The 22,943-nt window shown below is 42.0% G+C and overlaps 1 protein-coding gene across 18 annotated transcripts in view; it reads right to left on the bottom strand.

The window, feature by feature from the left end:
- The window catches only part of RAPGEF6 (Rap guanine nucleotide exchange factor 6), a 185,534-nt gene that overhangs the window by 5,720 nt on the left and 156,871 nt on the right, over window positions 1-22,943 (bottom strand). For 16 of the 18 annotated variants that reach the window (XM_084762393.1, XM_084762379.1, XM_084762389.1 and 13 more), the window contains 5 exons: window positions 21,464-21,684; window positions 14,290-14,478; window positions 10,086-10,220; window positions 3,542-3,770; window positions 1,738-2,231 (listed from right to left, as the gene is read on the bottom strand). In XM_084762393.1, the coding sequence (XP_084618519.1) occupies window positions 1,738-2,231; window positions 3,542-3,770; window positions 10,086-10,220; window positions 14,290-14,478; window positions 21,464-21,684 (1,268 nt within the window). Of the gene's footprint in view, window positions 1-1,737; window positions 2,232-3,541; window positions 3,771-6,083; window positions 6,788-10,085; window positions 10,221-14,289; window positions 14,479-21,463; window positions 21,685-22,943 lie in introns of those variants that run through there. The other 2 variants (XM_084762387.1, XM_084762388.1) reach the window with 1 other exon arrangement.

Below are 22,943 nucleotides of genomic sequence, written 5' to 3' on the forward strand. Positions count from 1 at the left end.
GAAACCCACAGAGATCCTCTGCCTCTGCCTCCTGGAGTTGGGATTAAAGGCAGATACCACCACACCTGGCTTGGGAGCTTGGGAGCTTACTTCTAACTCCTGTTTTCTAACTAAAGTGTAGATTAAAAACTCAAGTTTAGGAAATATGACATTAAGAATAATGGTAACAGCGGGCATGGTGGTGCACGCCTTTAATCCCAGCAATTGGGGAGCAGAGGCAGGCAGATGCTGCGAGTTCAAGGCCAGCTTGGTCTACAAAGTGAGACCAGGAGAGCCGAGGCTACACAGAGAAACTCTATTCCTCCCCCGCAGCCCCGAAAAGAACAATGGTTACTTTTCCTTCTGTTAAGTACATAATGAGCCACTGGAATAGGATGAAGCTTCGAGAAGCATCAGAACAAGGAAGAGAGGAGTGAAGACCCTTCCACTACCTGCTGATTACACAAAGGACATTTAAGAAGACACTCAACCCACACAAAAGCAGAATGATTTAGGGAGTATTAAGTAATTTTCACACTAACAAGAAGTGTGTCCATTGGATTTCTATTCTTCTACCAGTAAAACTTGCAAGTAATGTAACGTTAAGGGTCAGGGCCAGGCCTCTGTTCCCACAGAGGACAAGTGGGCATGACTGAATATGGCAACAGGAAAGTTGTCAAGAAGAGAAAAATGAAGATTTGCCCAATGTCACCAAGAAATGAAAGACTTTAAAATTAACTCAGAGGGACATAGGCTTGTATATTCCTAGAGGCCTGGCAAAGTATACTAAACAAATCCAAGAACTACAAGGTCAGTCACATAACCGGAGAGTACCAATATTATGTGTAAGTTCATGTAATTCAGGGAATAAACAACCTAACCACAAAACTTACTAGACAGCAATCCATAAGTCAGCTGACACCTGCTGATAAGCACCAGGCTAGGTACACAGCAACGCTTGTCTCTATCTTGTGGTGCCTGAGAATGAGTGTAAAGCTCATGAGTGTAACCCTTGTAAAGCCAAATCCTACATTATTACCAGGTTGGCTCAGGACCTCAGCATGTCTCTGCCTAAAAGAGGACTTGTTGTTTCTATCATTTGCACACAGCAACTGTGTTCCCAGCGGTTTATGAGATCGTCAGAACGTTTTACTACTGCATAGTCTACAGTGATGCCAACACACTAACTGCAACCACAAGGATCTGAGAAGTGAGCAGTCCCTCACCATCCCTTTCCTGCTCATACACCTTTTCATTGCAGTGGCTTGAATATCTCCTCTGGACCTTTTGAAAAGGTTCCACCAAGGCTTTACCTATGTGCCTGTGTGTTTCATGTTCATTAGACAGCGATGCATGTTTTCTTTTTTCCCCCCTTGGTTTTTCCGAGATGGTCTCCCTGTGTAGCCTTGACTGTCCTGGACTTACTTTGTAGACCAGGCTGGCCTCGAACTCACAGCAACCATCTGCCTCTGCTGGGATTAAAGGTGTGCGGCACCAAGCCTGGCTTTTGCTATGTGTGCTTTCTGTTAATGTCACTGTCAGTTCCCTTCTCAGCTCATTTAAGTAGAAGGACATGTATGGCTGAGGAAAAACAAAGCTCCTGAGAAGGCATGAATTTTGGGCAATAAATTGTGGAAGGAGAAAAAGAAGTAATAAAATCTGGTAATGACAGCCCAATACCAGCCCCCCACCCGCCCCTTAAGGGGAGGAGGACACATAATCCCTCAACATCAGCAATACAAACAAACTTGCACTTACCAATCAAGCCCTTGTCTGTACTGGAAGTGACAGTTTTATAAACAGGGTCAGTGGTGTCCCTAAGCTCCAGCCCATCAGGCACCTCTGCTGGGGCTGCACCTTCCACTACTCTCCGCTTAACTGTTCCGTAGTTTGGTTCCCATGTGTCAGAGAGTGGGCTGGAGGAGGCCCAACTCTGCCTTAGCTGGCTGCCTCTGCACTGGCCACAAGTTCTTGAGCAGCCCTTAGGGCAGGCACAGGGCTCACAGTCAGTGGGCTCAACTTCAGCAATAGGGTCATCTAAATGCGTGTGTCTGTAAGAGTTCAGAGAGTCCCAGCCTTTTGGGTTTGGAAGGCTTTGGAAGTTGTCATGGGAGCTGCTGGAACAGGATGTCCAGCTGCCACGACCACTGTCCGCTGCTTCTAGCACAATGTGCTCATGAGACATCTCCTCACTGCTCAGGGAAGATGAGACGGCTATACCCTTGATTAGAGATGGCTTTGACAACATCCACCTAAAAGTGGAGACATACAGATGAGCACAGGTAAGTTGGAGACTTCACCAGAGTACACCTGAATGTTTAGCTAGGAAATATTTCTTCCGAGATATTTTGACCGACTTTAAATAAAAATGCAGGATGAAATCTGAAACGAATGGAAATAAACACACCTTTGGAAACCCACTGCTCCCACAATGTAGAAAATTCAGCATGTCTAAGCTGAGGAGCTATATTTTATTTTTTCACAAACATCTGAGGTTAAGTGAGTATGTCGTCAACAACCTCCTGAAGTGCCTACTGCACAGAGAGATGCAGCATTTACAGCAAGGGCCAAACATGGGGCTACATGTAGCCAACATTCTATTTCTTTACAGTCTGGGGCAGAGATGGTTTCTGGCTTTTTTTGGGGGGGGGGGTGTTTGGGTTTTTTGAGACAGGGTTTCTCTGTGTAGCCTTAGCTGTCCTGGACTCACTTTGTAGACCAGGCTGGCCTCAAACTCACAGAGATCCACCTGCCTCTGTCTCCTGAGTGCTGGGATTAAAGGTGTGGGCCAGTTCCATTTGTGTTCAACCTGCAGTATGCATGCTGGCACAAATAGCTACAAATACATCACAGTACAAAATCTGTAAGCATATAAATTAAATGTGCTTATAAATATACTGTGAGGTTTTTTTAATATGATTTTTTTGGGGAGGGGAGGGGGGAAGACTCAATTGTACTGTTCTTCACTGTCAACTTTTTGGAAGAAAACATAGTCTCAATGTCAAAAGGCTACACATGAGAATAAAGACGAAGGGCTGGCCCTACTTGCCCAGCTTCTGTAGTGTGCTAGACATACATGCTAGACTGGAAGTCTACTATATGATTCAATCTTTCTGACTCATCTCTAACAGTCAGGAGCCGCATCTCTAGTTAACAGCAGGCACATAAGATACACGGCAGAAAGTAACTTGAGTAAAGAGAATTCAGGAACATAAAATAAGGGTATCCACTGGGTGGTGGTGGCACACATCTTTAATCCCAGCACACAGGAGGCAGAAGCAGGTAGGTTTCTGTGAGTTTAAGGCCAGGCAGATACCCTGTCTTGAAAAACAAATCACAAAACAAAACAAAACAAAACAAAAAACAACAGAAAAAGGATGTCCATGTATCTTTCAAGTAGCATGTGTTTCTGTACTCAGTACATACAAAGGGCATATCTGTGACCTCATTTTTTTAACACGGGATGTAAATACCTGAGCTATTGGGGGAGAGTGTGAGTCAGGCTCTGGGTGCTGCATACTGGTTCTACCTTTGAGACAAGAACACAGACATGGATGTTTACCCGTGAGCAAGCTGACTGTGGTCTGTGATCCCTGAAGGGTGATCTGTCTTTTCCAATGCCCCTGTGGGCTCAGGAACTGCTAGGGTGTGGGCAGAACAGCGTTCATCCTGTGCAGCTGCAGACATGGAGTCAACAGAGCAGTTGCTTACAATGCTGGACCGAGAGGAGATTTCACTGTGGCTGGAGTCAGACAGGTTGTCACATTTAGCTGATGGCATGAGGGTATAACCTAAATGAGAAAAGCACACCATTGGTCAAACTTCAAAATATGGGTATAGGTAGGGGCAGCCATGGGAGACAAAAAAACAAAACAAAACAAAACAAAAAAAAAGAAAGAAAAGAAAGAAAAAGAAAAGGAAAAGGAAAAAAAGAAAAAGAAAAAGAACAAAGGGAACAAAAACCTAAGTAGCAGGAAACCTCAGTTTTCCTGCATGAGGATATAAAGATGACAATTTTACCCATACCTTTCCCTACGTAGCCACTCACCTAGCATTCACACCACACCCACAGAACTCCACACTGAAGGAAAAAAAGTCAAGATCTAGTATTTCGGTCCCATGCTCACATGCTTTCAAATATTAAATAAAACAAGAGCAACAAACAGATTATAAACATTAACAAGTACACACAGTACAGTTTTCCACCTTTTAAAAAACTCTGTATCTCTTCCTTTGATTGACATAAAATACTTCGTGCCCTCCCTGTGTCCCTGTGTCAGGGATAGGAATGGACGCCAAAGAACTGTATTTGAAAATCTTCAAAGCGCATACACTGACCTCAGATACTCTACTCAAGCCTCTTCCCAAGGCGAGGACCTTCAATCAGTTAATTATGTTTGCTGATTCTAAGAATACAACTCGGGACAAATGCTCTACTAGTGAGAGCTCCAGTCCTGGTTTTGTGTGCATGTGCACACAAGTGGTATACATGTTCACATGGGTATGTACACGTGTGTACAGGTGCATAGGTCAGAGGTTGATGTAAGGTGTTTTCCTTAACTGTTCTCCTTATGTTTTTAAGACATGGTTTCACACTGACTCTGTAACGCATCCGCTGGCTTGGCTAGTTGGCCAGAGAGCCCAGGTGTCTTCCATCCCCATCACCCTGCCCCATGTATGGTGATATAAAGCTCAATGAATTGTTGCCTGGATGTGGGGGATGCTCCCACACTGAAAGGTCTTCCTAGCCCTGTTTCAGAGTTTTTAAACAAATTGTTTCATTTTTGGACATGATTAACCGTGGTAAGAATTACAAAGCTGAACAGATTAGAATCCCCACTTTGCATTCTTCTGCATCTTACTGCATAGTGCATGGCTGTAGAGGTGTTGTCTATCTTGGAGGGATCAAAGAGTAGGGACAGAATAAGGTGAAGGACCCAAAACCACATCTATATATGATGGCTAAATGTACAGAGTGGTCTATTTTGATAATGGCAAGAAACCATACTTTGGTTTCAAAATAACAACAACAACCCCCTCCCCCAAACCTTAGCAGTTCCACAAGGGGCTGGTCTTCTTTTGCCCCCCAAGACACGGTTTCTCTGTATGGCCTTGGCTGTCATGGACTTGCTTTGTAGACCAGGCTGTCCTCGAACTCACAGTGATCCACCTGCCTCTGCCTCCCAAGTGCTAGGATTAAAGGCGTGCGCCACTGCGCCCCAAGTTGAAGCAACAATACCTTCTTGTTCAAAGGGCAGTGAGGTCTGACAGGTCACATGACTTTTGGACCAATTCCCAGAAACATCGCTAATGAAGAAATGGAGGCCCTTGTATGTTACAAATCCTCAGTAACACAAAAAGGAGGACAGCAAGCTAAGTGCCTGAATCTCCTTAGGCCTTAAGGATTTGGCATGTGTAAATTCACTGAAGGAAAAGGCTGTGAGAAAACACCATTTCTGAGAGGTGCTATTAATCAGTTCACATAAAAATAAAGATTCAGAAATGTGTGGTTTTCCCTTGAGTTTATGGGGCCAAGAACCCAGTAGGCCAAGTCAAGCCAGTGGTTCTGACTTTTCCCACACAGTATCATGTTTGGGATCACTGTCTGTTGCCAGTGCCCATGAAATGATTATTTAAGAAGGACAATGGGTATGGCAAATGAAGACTCACCAGTTAACTTTCTGTTTCCAAAGAGACTCACTCTCTTTCACTGTACTCAATAGACTTGACTCACTATTTCAAATCGATTTTATCCTGCTGTTTGCTACACCAGAATCTCTCAAATGTAACTAATACTAAGAACTTATTAATTTACATACACATCTGGCACTCAAATATTTGAGATGTAGGGTGGGACATGGTAATTTCACTTAAAAGTTTTCAGATGATTTTCAATCTGCTGGGGTCACTGCCCTCTTGGCTCACTTTGTTTGCCCCACAGTTGAGGTAGTAAGATGGCAAACAGGTTCTGAAACAGAGGGCAGAAGTGGCTTCTGAATGGAGTTTAACGTGAAATTGAACACTGGTTTCTAAGGAACTTTCTCTGATGATTTCACTCAGTCTCAGCTGCTACCAGAAGAAAATACAGCAAAGTACAGAAAACAAGTGGATAAAGTTTACTAACTTAACACAGCGTCAGAGAACATATGTACAAATGAGGCACAGTAAAGCAGTATTTCTTTGCTGTTAGAGGCTGCACAGTGCTCATAAAATGCTCACGTTGTCTACTACATCATCTGCCCACCTCTGACAGATGGCTGGATTCAAGCCACGTTTACATTAATAACTTAAAACAAATTTAACACTAGTATGAAATAGGGAACTTTTCAGAGAGTCTTTCTCCTTTTACGCTTGAATCGCGTACAGAAGCAGCTTAGCGCGGCGCTGTGGCCTTGGCGACTCCAGCCGCAGGTGGCACTCCCTTTCCCATCTGTGATGTTGCTCCCAACATCTTTCACTTTCTCACAGCTCTTTGTAGCTTGATCGTGATCTGTGTCCTCTTTCTGGCTGTTGACTAGTCTCTCCCTTGAAAGAGTTCTTTCCCTAAATCTTCTAAACGGGGATGTCATTCTTTTCCTGGTTGTGTTCTCACAACTTGTCCTGTCTCTATTCTCCTCAGTGGCCTTCTTGGTCCTGTCTGTTCTTTTGGCTGTGCTCCCAGTAATCTGAAGGATTTTCTTTTGCAAGTAAACCCCACCTATTCCGGGGCAGCTCTGGCCACTGATCTTGGTGCTGGGCTCACGGGGAGGGGACGAGGAAGACCCTGAGAGACGCAGCAGGATGCTGTGATCAGATAGGATGCTGCCAACTGGAGGGAGAGATGCAAAAACCCTGACATGGTCAATAAATTCTTTTCAACTAGTCATAATCAGCTTGGTTTACATTAACATTTCACTATTTAAAAACTTAATCATCTTGACATTATCTATAGTAACAGTTTTTAAAAAATCAATCAAAACAAGATAGACATATTACCTTACTCAGAACAAGCTGACAATAACCCCCCCCCAAAAAATAGTGAAAAAATGTTGGTAAAAATAATAAAGATAAATACGACAAGAATATTGGGTGATCAGAACCATTTTTAAAAGAAATAATGCTTTAGAATTTTCAGGAGATTTTAATAAAAAGAACTCAGTAAAAAACAAATAGGACACACAGGATGCAAGAACAGTTTTATAAAGCACCGTTCCAGGTGCATGTGGGACTCCAAGCTCTAAGATGAAGGAAGACAATATTCAAATTGTTTAGCTTACTCTCCACAGCTTATGTGCGCGTGGGTGCATGTGTATACAATGTATGTGTATGTAGTTGTGTAGGTGCCCCAGTGGAGGTCAGAGGACAATACAGGTAGTGCTACTCCCTGATCTGTCTCTCCCACCTCCTCAGGCCTAGGATTATGAATGTGTTATCATACTTGAGATTACATGGAGCTGGGGGTTGAGCCTAGGTATTTATACTTGCATAGGAGTTGTTTTATTGGCTGAGTATCTCCCCAGCTCTTGGCTTTTAAGTTCTTGTTTAAAATTTCCTTATGAAAATATGAAGTAGGTTTCCTTTATTAGTGCTGAGAACAAAACTAATTCCAAAGTTTAACAGTAACTGAACAGATGAATAATGCATCTCTACTACAATGTTGTTCAGTCTCAGGCCACCAGCATGAACCTATTTTTGGGAACAGAGGTCCTAAGGTGGGGCTGTGTTTTTCTTTTCTTTTTGGAAGGTTCTCACTGCAGTTCTAAGTGACCACAAACTTGAGCTAGAACGCATGTCAGGTCCTCCTGCCTCAGTTGGCCAAGTGCTGGTACAATAGGTATGTGCCACTATGCCTGGCTCTTATTGGGGTCTCGAAATATTTAAGAATAATTTCTTTTATTTTTGGTAGTGAGTCTAGCCGTCTCTCAGCCCAAGAATAGCTTCTGAAGAGAAATCGTAAAGCTTCTAAAAATGATGACAGGCCCACACTTATAGACATCACTGTTAAGTGTCAGCCACATATGGAAAGAAAACTAAGAAAAGAATTTACTCCAGCGGCAAGAGTAGATTTTGGCCTACTTTTACCAGTAAATATCTTTAATTCTAGTACCTGGGAGGCAGAGCAGGTGGATCTCTGTGAGTGTGAGTTTGAGGCCAGCCTAGTTTACATAGCAAGTTCAGGGCAGCTATGTAATAGAAGAACTCTGTCTTGGGGGGGGGGGGGAAGTGGATTTTTTGTTGGGATATTCTTCCCAAGTCACAGGAAGCACAAAGCACAATCAGATCCCACTGCTTCTTCCTGACAAAGCTGTCTGTGCTTAGTTTCCACTCAGGCCCTGCACATTCGGACCACCTGCCTTATTAAGGCTTGGTTGCTACTTGTAGAGATCTGACGAAGGCATTCTGGATAGTCAGTTCATATAGATGAAGTGAAAATGAGTGCCTTACCAAAGTATGAGATTCAGCAGGATCAGAAACTGCTTTATAAATATACCAACTATACATATGCCTTCTATGTCCTATTTGCTTTTCATGAAGCACTCCTGACGGTAGAAAGGTTGGGAGCAAGTGAGCTTCGCCACCCTGGGGTAGCAGCAGGGAAGAGACATTTGAATTTATTAATCACTTACCACATATAGAAATACCATTTCCTTTAAATTTTATACACAGACCCTAAGACAGAGGGTTTTTCCAGACCTTATGAACAAGTCATGAATGGCAACCAAGAAGTAGCCAGGGACAGAGTATCAAACTCAGGTGTTACATCACTGCACTGCAGCCAGAAAAATCCTGAAGAGTGAAACTTAGACCTTGGGCAGGGAATGAACTGGACTGACGAAACTCTAGCAAGGCAAGGTTGTTACTTACAGTGGTATTTTTTTTTTTTTTTTTTTTTTTTTTTTTTTTTGGTTTTTGCGAGACAGGGTTTCTCTGTGTAGCCTTGGCTGTCCTGGACTCTCTTTGTAGACCAGGTCAGCCTCGAACTCACAGCGATCCGCCTGCCTCTGCCTCCCGAGTGCTGGGATTAAAGGCGTGCGCCACCACGCCCGGCTTACAGTGGTATTTTTATATTTTCTTTTACATATGAAGAGGCCAGGACTAGGATACCTTTTTCTCTATTGAAGGCTCAGAGTGTGGAGGACCAGAGTAAAAAACAGGTGTTTTTTTGTTTGTTTCTGTTTTTTAAAATCATGCCTAACATGTGGTCAACATCATGTGGCATCTCATAGGCCCAGTCAGCAGAGAAAAACTGCATTCTGACTTATGAAAATGCCTGTGAAGAACAAGCATTGCCTTCTTTTCTTCTCTGGTTTTACGTCAATGTAAAAAGCCACACAAAGGCATAGATTATTTAAAATCCTCATAAATAAGAAAAGCAGAAAAAACCAAGAAGAGCAACCTAAATATGTTGTTTCATTTCCTTCATTCCTTTCTTTCTTTTTGTTTAGTTTTTTTTTCAAGACAGGGTTTCTCTATGTAGCCCTGGCTGTTTTGGAACTCACTCTGCAGACCAGGCTGTCCTTGAACACAGAGCTCTGCCTATCTCTGCTGCCCTAAGTGCTGGGATTAAAGGGGTGGTGACATACCTAGCTAGCAGTTGTTTCTTTGTTTACATTTTGCAATTGAACAAACACCCACACACACAATTTTTTTTTTTTGGAGCTGTGTTTCAGGTTCTGAATCTATTATATAGCTGATTGATGACTCTGACCTCCTGACCCCCTGTCCCCTCCTCCCAAGTGCCAGGATTACAGGTGTGCACCATCACACCAATATAAACACAATTTCTTGTAGAATATTATTTGTAAATTCTCCACAGAAATGTTCAAATATAGGAAATTGGAAAAAAGGCATTGAGCACTGGCACAGACCAAAGCAACTGTGAGTTATGTCCTCATTTCTACCCAGGCTTGCTCTCTCTCAAAGCAGCTAAAGATCATGCCCTGACTACTGGAGTTCTAGTCACTTGATAACACCTGAGAAACATTTGAATAATTCAATGTGAAACATAAATTCAAAACTATGCATTTGCATTTTCACTTTTTTGCCAGTTGTGTTTAGACTGAAAGCAAAGCATGCTGAAGTGCTATTTGGTCTGAGGAGAACTATCAGGAAGCGTCCCTTCTTACCTTTGCGAGGGGAGCTTTGAGGAGACGCAGGAGGGCTAGAATGCAGAGAGGATGCCACAGAAATAGTGTCTTCTGTGTGTTTCTTACCACTCACTTCCTCAGTTGTTCCCAAGACTTTCTGAGGTAAGCTTGTACCTATAGATAGATAGATAGGTAGACAGATAGGTAGGTAGGTAGGTAGATAAAAAAGCAGGCAAACAAGCAAATCCATATCATTTTACAATTAGGATGTATATAGCTGTCTAAATCTCTAGTAACTAAAGCCATAAACAATAGCTAGTATAGTCAACCAAGACAGGTAAGTACAGTCAGGGACTAAGTGTCTGGGAAATGACACACAGGCTTTGTCTCTTGGTTATGTGCTCAAACTCAGCTGGCTGGTACAGACCAGATCAATAAGACAACTTTCTTTGTGGTACAGAGAAATCAATTAAACAGTCCAAGTATAGTGCTCTAACACCCACATTTATACCTGGTTGCCATCTTAAGAGAGAAGATATAGGTCAAACTCTGCTCTCCCCTCTGAGGTGGCCGCTCCAAGTAAGAGCAAAGAGTATCAGAAACTGTATGGAGTGTTGGCACTGTCACCACCTAAGGTGCATCTTTGCTGTGGGCACACACTCCAGCCGGCAGGGCTGCCAGGACAGCCCTTTTCAAGAGCACTCAATTTAAACTACAGAAGAAAAGTACAGGAAAACTATATGAAGCTCCCAAAACTTCTTGGAAGGTTCTGTCCTCACTAGCAGGCTGCTGAGCGTAGGTGAGATTCAGAAATGGTTCCAGCTCACTGATTTTTTGCATAGTTTCTGGGAAGTCACTGAGCTACGGACTGCCCATAACAGAGCAAGGGCGACTGTGCTGAGGAGCTGGTATAGCAACAGCAGACTGGGTAAAAAGGCACTTACACCAGCAGGCTCTCTTACCTGCCCACAAAAATGTATCTCCCTCTTCTTTCCCATCCCACTCCCTGCCCTTGTCTCTATTGCTCTCTTAATCTGTTAAGAGATCACTGTATCACTGTATCATTCAGGCTGGTCTCAAATTTGTTGCCTGAGTTAATCCTCAACGTGAAATCCCCCTGCCTCAGTCTCCTAAGTGTTAGGGTTAGAGGGGTGTACACCATTCAAGACTTCAAGTCTTTAGTAGTTTCTCAGTGACAGACTGTGTTGGCACCACTATAAACTAAATATATTTATGACCCTACTTCTCCTATCCTGGGAGGTTGTTTAGTCTGGTGGTGAAAAAGCAAGGATTGTAGAGCCAACTAGCCTCCAATCAACTACTAGAGTGGCACTGTGTAAATAATAAGATTCTGTATAGAATAAGGCCAAATTACCACCTCATAGGGCTATTATGAAGACCAAGTAAATATATAAAATTAATAAAGATGGATGATGTCTGAAACTCACTAAATGTTAAGTGTGAACTTCAAGTGTGTGTGCATGTACGCATGCTGCTGGGCACTTGGCTGAATTTTGCGTACACTAGTCAAGCACTCTACTACCAAGTCAAATCCCCAGCCCTGACTTCCAGTTACTGCCTCTTAACATGCATGCATGCCATAGGCCAAGGTGTTTGTAGCCCCTTACAGACACCAAGCCAAAAGCCCCTCATTATCCCTGCCTTTTGCTAAAAGCTTCTCTTGCTTTCTTCTTTCAATATACACAAACAATAAAGAAGCAATCTGTGCCTATAATGACACTAGGCCGAAAGCCGGGCCATTTTTCATTCAACTCTGTATCTTAGATCAAATAAAATTAAAATTGCATACTTTTATCAAGCATGGACCATGTTCATAATACTAGGAAACAAATCTAATTTAGCTTCCCACGTGAAAGTGGACATAAAGATACTGTTAAGACAACAAATAAAAGTGATTTCAATAATCTGTATATGGCTCCATGAGGGAAACAGAGTTTCAGATTACACTTATGTATTTTATGTTTAAAACACTTTTTATTTTTTTTATTTTTATTTTATTTTTTATTTTTTATTTTTTGGTTTTTCGAGACAGGGTTTCTCTGTGTAGCCTTGGCTGCCCTGGACTCACTTTGTAGACCAGGCTGGCCTCGAACTCACAGCGATCCACCTGCCTCTGCCTCCCGAGTGCTGGGATTACAGGCATGCGCCACTACGCCTGGCTCTTAAAACCCTTTTTAAAAGATTTATTTATCACTTTATGTGTATGAATGTTTTGCCTGCACCACATGTGTTCCTGGTGCCCACAGAGGTTAAAAAAAAAAAAAAATTGGATCCCCTGGAACTGGAGTTATGGATAGTTGTGAGACATTATATGGGTGCTGGGAACCAAACTCAGATCCCTCTAAAACAGCAGCAAGTACTCTTAACTGCTGGGTCATCTCTCTAGCATTGTCGCCTAAAACAAAACAAAACAAAACAAAACACCAAAACCCAACCACAAACATTAATTTATTATGTGTCTGGGTATGGGTATCAATAAGAGCCTACAGATGTCCAAGGAAGCCAGAGACATTTGATCCTCTGGAACTCAAGCTATAGGCAGTTAGTTAGTTGTAAGCCACCTGATGTGGCTGCTGGGAATATAACCTGGGTTCTCATGAGGTCAATACACCTTCTTAACTGCTGAACCTTCTCTCTAGCGTTCTACCTTCATTCATTCATTCTTTTTTTTTTTTTTTTTAAAGACAGTGTTTTTCTCTGTATAGTCTTGGCTATCCTAGAACTTACTCTATAAACCAGACTGGCCTCAAACTCACAGAGATCTACCTACTTCTGCTTCCCAAGTGATGGGATTAAAAGTGTGTGCCAGCACTGTCTGGCCTCTACATTTATTTAATACCTACACAATTTTTTAAAGACATTGAAAGTTCAATTCTGAACTTCATATGGAAAAACAAAAAACCCAGAATAGCTAAAACAATCTTGTACAATAAAAGGTGCTCTGGAGGAATCTCCATACCTGATCTCAAACTGTACTATAAAGCAATAGTAATTAAAACAGCATGGTACTGGCACAGCAACAGGCTGGTTGATCAGTGGAATCGAATCGAAGACCCAGATATGAATCCACACACATATGGTCATTTGATTTTTGACAAAGAAGCCAAATCCATTCGATGGAAAAGGGATAGCATCTTCAACAAATGGTGCTGGTCTAACTGGATGTCTATGTGTAAAAAAATGCAACTGGACCCATATTTGTCACCTTGTACAAAACTCAAATCCAAGTGGATTAAAGACCTCAACATAAAACCAGAGACACTAAATCACTTAGAAGAAAAAGTGGGGAAGAGCCTGGAACATATTGGCACAGGAGACAACTTCCTGAACAGGACACCAACAGCCCAGGCATTAATGTCAACAATTAATAAATGGGACCTCATGAGGCTTTAATTAAAATTTTTGTGTGTATAGCTGGGCAGGATGGCACACGCCTGTAATCCTAGCACATGGGGAGGCAGAGGCAGTTAGCTCTCAATGAGTTCGAGGCCAGCCTGGTCTACAAAGTGATTCCAGGACAGCCAAGGCTACACAGAGAAACCCTGTCTCTCAAGAAATCAAAAAGAAAAAAAGAACTATATGTAGTGGGGTTGTGACTGCATGTATGGCTGTATATCACATGTGTGTGGTACCCATGGAGGCCAGGAGAAATGTTGGATCCCCTGAAACGAGAGTTAGATGGTTGTGAGCTATCATGTGGATGTAGGGAATTGAACCCAGGCTCCCTGGAAGAGCAGCCAGTGTTCTTAATCACCAAACCATCACTCTAGCCTTTGTCTATTTTACACGTTCTTTTCTCTTAATGAGGTTTTCAGAAGGGAACATTAATGAAAAAGCAGTGTATATGTATTTTTCATACAAAGCGATTTGATTCTCATAGCTTTTGGTGGTTTACATCTGCAGGAAGTACTTGAAATACATCTTTGAATGGAGAATGGACTTTGCCTGATGTGTTACCTAAGATTTGGTATATTCAAGATATACAGTTGTATAAGACTTCTGTTGATAAACAGATTTTAGTAATATAGAAATCCCTCCACTAGTATTTAAAAAGATTTTCGTAATAAAGAAATTTGACCACTAGTATTTAAAACTTGTTGAATCAAAACAAACCCTTTTTGACCCATGATACAATGACCATATTCTTCTAAGCACACAGCTAATTTCCTGTCATTAGCTTTGGAATTAAGAGTGAAAGGAATGTAGGGCTGCGAGCACTCACTCAGCGTATGGTCCTTGGCTGGTCCTTTCTTCCTGATGGGGTGCAAGTTAACTGCTGGCACCTGAAGCACCTGGCTCACTCTGTGTGGCTGATGCAGGTGGACTTTAGCTGTTTGGCCAACTGACCTCAAAGGCACAGGAGACATTTCAGATGACTTGGCTGACCTTTTTTCAGTTAAGTTCTTTGTCACTACAAGGTGAGAGAGAAGGGTCAGGAAACTGCAAATTTTTAAGGCAAGACTATTAGCATCAACAAGTAATGGCTTATATAAAAAAATAAAAAAAAAGAAATTTAAGCATAATATATCTTTCTGAAGTTGCTGAAGAATAAGCGGTTTGTGTCTTAAATTCTTGAATCCATTATCTATCTGCCAAGGCCAAGTTCACACTTTCTCATCATATAGACTAAGACGGTCTCACTAGATCAACTCCGGCATTCCTCCAGCCATTCTCCAATGACAGCACAGTGCACGAACATGGAAATCTCACCTACTACCTTCCTTCTCTGTATGCCCCACAGACCCCACACACTCCCCCTGCTCTCAGGAAGGAGACTCTAGCAAGGCCTGTAAAGCCATTAACGATCAATACAGCCTCGGCCATGTATGTTTACCACTCTTCAATCCCATATGCTAGAGGTTTTTATCAAGTCAGCCTTTGCCTTGGTTGGATCACCTTATAGCACTTGCCTCTTGCACCTTTCAGATCTACTTTCTCATAAACTCACAGAGTCTTCTCTAACACTGTGCAAATAGAGAGAATAGAAAGAGAGAGGGGAAAAAAAGCTGCTTTCATCACCTAAAATCAATATTGTGGTCCAAAGGAAAGAAATTCCTCCTCAGCCAGCCCTTTCAGTCTTTTGGTTAATTATCCAGGCTGTTTTCACCCATAGGCTTCAAACACCAAGATAAAAGCAACAGATAGATGTTTACTGGTACCAGCACAGCTGTAAATAGGTAGTATGCATGCTTTCACTGTGAAAATATTACCATATTTTGGCTAGAAATATGAAACACATTTCCTCTCTCTCTTTTTAAAAGATTTATTTATTATGTATACAATGTTTGGCCTGCATGTACACCGTCAGGCCAGAAGAGGGCATCAGATCTCACTATTGACGGTTGTGAGCCACCATGTGGTTGCTGGGAATTGAACGCAGGACCTCTGGAAGAGCAGTCGGTGCTCTTAACCTCTGAGCCATCTCTCCAGCCCCCACATTTCCTCTCTTTTGAAACTATTTGTTTATTTATTTACTTATTTATTTATTTTTTGAGAGGTCTCACTACAGAGTGTAGGCTGGCCTTAAAATCAGTATGTAGCCCAGCGGTTCTCAACATTCCTAATGCTGCCACCCTTTAACACAGCTCCTCATGTTGTGGGGAGCCCCAACCATAAAATTATTTTGTTTTCGGTTCATAACTGTAATTTTGCTGCTGTTATGAAAAGTAATGTAAATATCTGATAAGAGATCCCTGTGAGAGGGTTGTTCGACCCACAAGCTGAGAACAGCTGATAGAGCACAGTAGCTTTTAAGCCCATGACATTTTTGTCTCAGCCTCTCAAGTGCTGGGATTACAGGCAGTCACCAAAGCAACAAAGCCCTTAAAGAATATGAAACGCTCCCTAGGAAACATGCTGGGAGTAGGGACAGGCTCAAGTCCTGAACTAGGAGGGCACTGCAGAGAGGAACCTTCCTGGGGACGGCTGACCACCTCATAGTTCTGGTCACTGAATCTACATAAGCACCCTTCTTGGCCTTTGTTTTATTTTATCTGTCAATTAAAATACTGCTTCAGACAAGTGCATGGGGCAGGAGAAGCTCGGCATTTTTTTTTCTCTCCTCAGTTCTGGCCTTAACTATAAATAAACCTATTTCTTTTTATCAATTCCTCTTAGTAAAATGGCAAACATCGAAACCAAGGTTCTGATTCTGTCATCATTTCTGGCAATAAATCAAATTTTTACTTCACTCACTGACGTCTTTTTTCAACTTTTTTTGGGGGGTGGGTGGGTGGGCTTTATTTTTTTACACATTTTTTTTTTTTCTCCCTGAGACAGGGTTTCCTCTATGTAGTCTTGGCTGTCCTGGACTCACTTTGTAGACTAGGCAGTCCTTCAACTCACAGTGATCCACCTGTCTCTGCCTGCCGAGGGGTGGGATTACAGGCGAGAGCCACTGTGCTCGTGTTCACTGGACATTTTAACTGCTACAGTTTGGAGAAAAACAAGCATTAAAGCTGTTTTCAACAAGGGTTGATAGGGTTGATGGTAGTTAGTAACAATGCAGTATTGTAACACCAGAAACATAAAAAAACAAACAAAAACAACCCAAAAAAACCAATTATGCATAAGAAATCATACAAAGATAAGTCTAATGAAGGGAGTATTTGTCACATACATTTTCAAGGCTAGTTTAGACTGGTTTTACTCATTTCAATATTAGCAAGTATCACAGAACATGATTTAATATTATGAATGAGGACACACCTAGGGAAGGTACAGGAAGAACAGACAGACGTGTATGTACATGACTGTGTAGAAAAAGTCAACAGCTGCTACATCAGACAAACCAGTAGATATTAAGTACAAAGTTATTGGAAAAAAGTAACCCTGACAACAATTCAAAGTTAGGAAACAGGGCTTTGCAGAACTGGGAGTGCATTGGCCCCTAGCTTTAACACTCAGACCTTTGTCTCATGTAACTTTCACATGGCTGCCATCACTCTTGACAAGCCATAAGTAGTAAGAGTTCCCCAGGTTCCCTCCAACTCTACATACATTTATTTTATTTATTATGTACACAGTGCTCTGCCTGCATATAATGCCTGCAGTTCAGAAGAAGGAATAAGATCTCATTATAGGTGGTTGTGAGCCATCATGTGGTTGCTGGGAATTGAACTCAGGACCTCTTGAAGAAGAGTCAGTGTTCTTAACCTCTGAGCCATCTCTCCAGCCCAGATCTATTTATTTATTTATTTATTTTTAAAATGTCTTCAGTTAACACTTCTTTAAATAAATATTTGGAGCATGGCCCAACACCCTCTGGTACTTAAATGTGGCACGGACCCCTAGGCTTGCACAGCTTGGGGGTTGCTTGGGGATTCCCCAGCACTGCAAAAGCTTGTGTCCCACAGTAGACTTTGCAGTGTCCTAAAGTGTTCATTGCATGTTCCTGCTGAGGAGCTGGAGACCTCTACAAGTTCAAGGCCTAGAATTTACTTGGACTGGTTTGAGCTCTCAGCCTGCCCTCAGTGGAGCTGAGAACAGGCCCTTGGCTGTGTTGGTGTGCTGAGGGCCCCTGTTCTCCTGTGAGTTCCTAATAAAAGCAAGTTGCATGATGTTGTGTGAGCAGAGTGAAAACAAAAAAGTGCCTTGCTTGTGTGTGTGTGTGCGTGTGTGTGCGTGTGCTTGCATAGTGACTGCAGAGGCTGAAAGAGGGCACCGGATCCCCTGGGGTTAGAGTTACAAACAGCAGCCCCAGGGTGTATGGATACTGGGAACCTAGGTCCTCAGCAAGGGCAGCAAGTGCTCTTACCCACTGAGCCACCTCTCCAGTCTCCAGTTATTTATTTTGGAGATAGGATCACACATTGCTGCAAAGGCAGGCCTAATATTCAGCTATGTAGCTGATCTTTGAATTTTTGATCCTCCTGATTTTACCACCATTCTGGGATCTATAAGTCCTGGGGATAGAACCCAGAATTCATATGTGCTAGGCAAGCACTTTGATAACCAAACCACACTACAACCTCAGCCCAAAGACTTTTTAGCAATAAAATTCTATCTAACACACATTAAAATGGCTGTATAATGTTCATTTCATGTATACTTAGTATCTGAATTTCTTTTGCTGTATTATGAGCTGAAACATCACTATAACAATGCTCCATAATCTCATTACAACATGAAGTCAACATTATGCATTACAGAGATTGTTGTTAGAAGTAAATACCAAGTTTCAAATTTTGAGGAGGGTCTTGATATACAGCCCAGGCTGACCTTAAGCTTATAATCTTTCTCCTTGAGCCTCTAGGTGCTAGGCTTTGTGGTTTTGTTTTCTTTCTTCTATTTTTTTTTTTTTTAACAACAGGGCTAGTCTTGTTGAGGGATGATCTGGTGTATTTTGATGCTAACTACTGCTTACTGTCTCTGTGATTTACCTTTTGCTTAATAAAAAGCCATCCCACCTGGACAGGGCAGGAGATAGAGAGAGGAATTCTGGGAAGAAGAAGGACCACCACCTGGAGAAGGAGACCTGAAGTGAAGAGAGGAAGGCCGCCATGGGTTAGCTGGAGAAGGATGTGGCCCACGGCGTGGATGGAGAATCCAGCCCAGATGAAGAACATGAGCAAGTATATGGGATTATGGATGGGAGGTAGCTTGATAGAAGTTATTAGAAGCAGAAGGCATGGGATTGAGATAGGGATCCCATGCCTGCCCCACTATGGGAGGCAATTTAGAGGATTGATACCTGCCCTGCCCCAGGTTAACTAAGACTATCTTAAAATACAAGTGTCTGTGTCTTGATTGATTGCTAGCCGGGCCTACAGCTAATACATGTAATTTTAAAAACAATATTGTCTGTTTTAGTCTTAGCTGCACTGGAACTCACTCTGTAGAGCAGGTTGGCCTTGAACTTAGGAAGCTGTCTGCCACCAGTGCCTGGCATCTTCTAATATATTTAAAAAATACTTTCAGAAGCAGAAGATCACTGTGAGTTCCAAGTCAGCTGGGTCTACATAGTGAGTTTCAAAATACAATAAAGCTGGAGCTAAATGGTGAAACACTGTCTCAAAAACAAGACAAAACAAAACAGAACAAAAAACGGTGCAGGCTGGTCTCCAACTTCTATGCTCAAGTGACTCTCCCGCCTTTGGGACTAAAGTGTATTTCACTACACTAAGCTAAGGATAATGTTTACAGAGTATTTATTAAGGTTATTGCTGTCATATGGAATGATCTCCATTTCTACTGTTTATTAATTCTTTCTTCAAATCAAAGGCCAGGCACGGTGATGCGAGCCTGTAATCTTGGCACTTGGGGAGGCAGAAGCAGGTCTACAAAGCAAGTCCAGAACTAAAAAGCCAGAAAGAATCAGAAGAGACAGAACATATTTCAACATATTCTTAACTCTGGTTAAAGTTCCATGGTTTTTATTTTTTTATTTTTAAAGTCTAAGTCTCACTGTGTATTCCTGGCTGCCCTGGATCATACTGTGTTGACCAGGTTGGTCTGGAACTCTCAGAATCTGCCTCTTGAGAGATGGTGTTTAAGGTATGGGACACCACAGCTAGCATTTTCACTTGCTCAGTGGAAACAAATGAGACTCAAACTCTGCTTCCATCCATTAGTGTCAGTGCAAGCACATTCCATTAGGTTTTTTTTTTTAAGGAGTATAGCTTAATACCGCCCCCACCCCCAGGTCTTCATTATGTAGCCCAGGCTGGCTGTGAACATACTATTCTCCTGTCTCAGTCTCTCAAGTCCTGTTAATCACCAGAGTACACCGGTGAGGGCTAAAGTAATGTTCTAAATTTTAATTACTGTGCTTAAGAGATCTGTAAAACAAAACTGCCTCTACCCTGTAAACCCACTTGCCCAAGGACAGATAACTTTCTGGTATGCTGGGGGCTGTTGTTCATGTAAGATAAGAAACCATGTGTTTTCACTTCGGTAAACAAGGTTGTTTGCCCCATAACCATACAGGAAGTGCTTGACCACACATAGGTGGGAGGTACTTTGGTAGAAAGTGTATCAGTGTACTTGCCCCAAGTAAAGGAAGACAGTTAGTATGTAGTCTTGTGGGTTCTGTCTTTTCGAACACCTGACTAACAATTTGTAGCCATGTTCTGGGAATTCCAGAAATTCCACTGTCCTGGCCAGTATTTAATGAAGCTTGCTTCAAATTTGGCTAAAAAACTGTGGTCTTATTCTTATCCAGTGGGATAAACATGCCACTATCCCTGGCTCTTGCTAATATAGGATGCATTGAACGAATCTCTTTACCCAGTATTTTAAATTCATTATGAAACCAGTATTTGTTTCTCTGTTCCAGTCAGATGGTATACGATATTACCATATAAGTACCAACTTATTTATTTATTGGATCAATCCATGGAGAATACCATTCCTTTCTGTTAAGAGAAAACTTGCAATTCTGTTACGCTTTTTATAACATTTCACTTCCAATTTGGAAGTGGATTTTTTTTCCACTTCAGTTCCTGTAACTCAGTTTTCTTAACCCAGAGACATGTGTTCTGAAGGCTGCATTTAAGAGAATGCAGCACTGGTCAGGGCAGTGCTTGGGGGATACAGTATGTACTAAGCAGGGCAGCAGTGGGCAGGTGGACTATGAGAGGTGTCAGGAGTGAGGAGGAAATCTCCACAGTGTCAGGATGTATCTACTTTCTCTTGTATCTTATTGGTGAGTCACTACTAGTCTTTTAACCAACCCCCCAAGCTTTCAAGTTGGTAACTGATTTTTGCCTAGTACTGTTGTCACTTCTGATACAGAGATGACAATGTTCTCAACCAGTATTTTATATAATGCTTCAATTAAAAAAATTTATTTCTATTTTATGTGTATGGGTGTTCTGTCTGCATGCATGTTTGTGTTCCATGTATTTGTAAAGCCCATGGAGTGAGTCTAGAAGAGGGTATCAGGTCTTCTGGAATTGGCGTTACAGACAGTTGTGAAATACCATATGGGTCCTGGAAACTGAACTTAGGTCCTGTGAGGGTAACAAGCTAGCTCTCCAGCGATTGTGTACCCTCTCCTCATTTCTAAAGCCCCAATTTTGTTTTGTTTTGCTTTTGTTTTGTTTTTTTTTTTTTTTTGAGTCAGGGTTTCTCTGTATAGCCCTGTCCTGGAACTCACTCTGTAGACCAGGCTGGCCTCAAATTCAGAGATCCACCTGCCTCTGCCTCAAAAGTGTGCCACCTCCAATGCTCCAAATTTCAAAACCTCATTTATAAAGCCTTTAAAAGAAGAACTATTCCCTTTTCTCCCTCCTACAGAAGAGTTATGTAAGGGCTCGATGGGATCCAGCGTCTCCTGAACAGACCAGGCTGTTGGGAGTATAGCGGTCGTCTTTACAATTATCAGCACTAATTCTAGAGAACAAAATTTCTCCTTTGCTGTGCTCACCAGTGTGATGCAAAGGAAAACTACTCACAGGTGCCATATGCAGGCTCCCACTGTACTGACATCATCTGGAACTTCTCCTCATCGGTGTCTATGTCCAGACTAGAAAGATACTGTTTCACTTTCCTTGCCATCTGGGCATCTTCATACAGCTTCTTGGCATTCAGCAGTGAGCTACGGCGTGCTCTTTTCTTGTGAGCACCTCCCTGAACGTCTAGCATGTTGGAATTTGTGCTGCCTTGACTCAATGACCTGTAAGAGGAGAGAAACTGCAATGAGGGCCTGTAAAGATGAGGATTAAGCAGGGAAGAATGAAGATTCAAACTTTTTTTTTCTGTTAATGCTAGTGCATGCTGATGTAAATGAGTTAAAAGACGAAGAGCATTAATGCAAAGTGATTTGATACAGATGGCCATGTTCTCAATTAAGAACAAGCTCTGGAACAACATGGGAAGCAAAGAGTAAGATACCATTTCCTTCCTGAGCAACTTATCCCATTACATCTGTGTGTGCCTATGCAACCTATGGAACAACTGTGCTAACAAAAGTTTTCCTCTAATCCTTTTAGGCCATCCACACTCTAAGATGTGGAAAGAGTGTAGGTCAGGTCAATTTGTCCTTAGTCCTTCAGCAAGGGCAAACAGAGCAGCTTTGCTACCTGGGCTGCTTGTAATACGCTATTAAAGCACCATTCCGTGAGAGCAGGGTCACTTCAAACACAGTGACCAATTTTACCAGTAACCATGTTTTGACCAAAAATTAAAGAGAACTGAGATAATATCTGAAAATAACATTTCAATCCAGCATAGTCAGGGATCAGAAAAACCATGAAGAAAATTGCTCCTCTTCCTGCAGTGTGATGTGGTCAGACATTACTTGTGTTATAGAAATAGCTGAGAAACAGCCTTTGCAATACTTCTGAACATGATAGCACTTCAAACTCGGTCTTAAAAATAAGTACATTCAAATAAGCTACAGCTTCACCCAACTCTACCTTTTTCGTCAAGCCTGCTTAGATGAAGCACACCCAGAGCCAATGGAAGGTAGCAACTGCAATGTAGCTGCTAGTGTCTAACAGGCTGGCAAATTCAATGCTTGTAGAGCACTGCTTGTTTATTTATTACTGTGTGTTTGCAGAGGAGGGGGTACATGCCAGAGCAATTCTACAAAGCTCTGAGGAGTGGTTTTCTCCTTTTACTTTTATGTGGGCTCTAGGTAACACTCCTCAGTCCAGGCTTGCATGGCTTATATAATCATTATTTTGAAGGTAAGAGTCTCTATTTTCAATATTAGCATAATATTTACATAAAATATTCTACAACGCAGACCATAAACATACAACTTGTTCTTCAATGTTCACATACCTGACTTAAGACAGACACTGAATCTTAAGATTTTCATCATAAATCATATATAGAACTGAAAAACTATTAGTGGTATTTTTCTGTCACATTTTAAAGACATCTGAAGTAGGGTCCCAGAGGGGGAAAGGGAGGCAAAGTACAATAACA

Source organism: Acomys minous (assembly GCF_964271855.1).
Source record: "Acomys minous genome assembly, chromosome: 16".
Lineage (NCBI taxonomy): Eukaryota > Metazoa > Chordata > Mammalia > Rodentia > Muridae > Acomys > Acomys minous.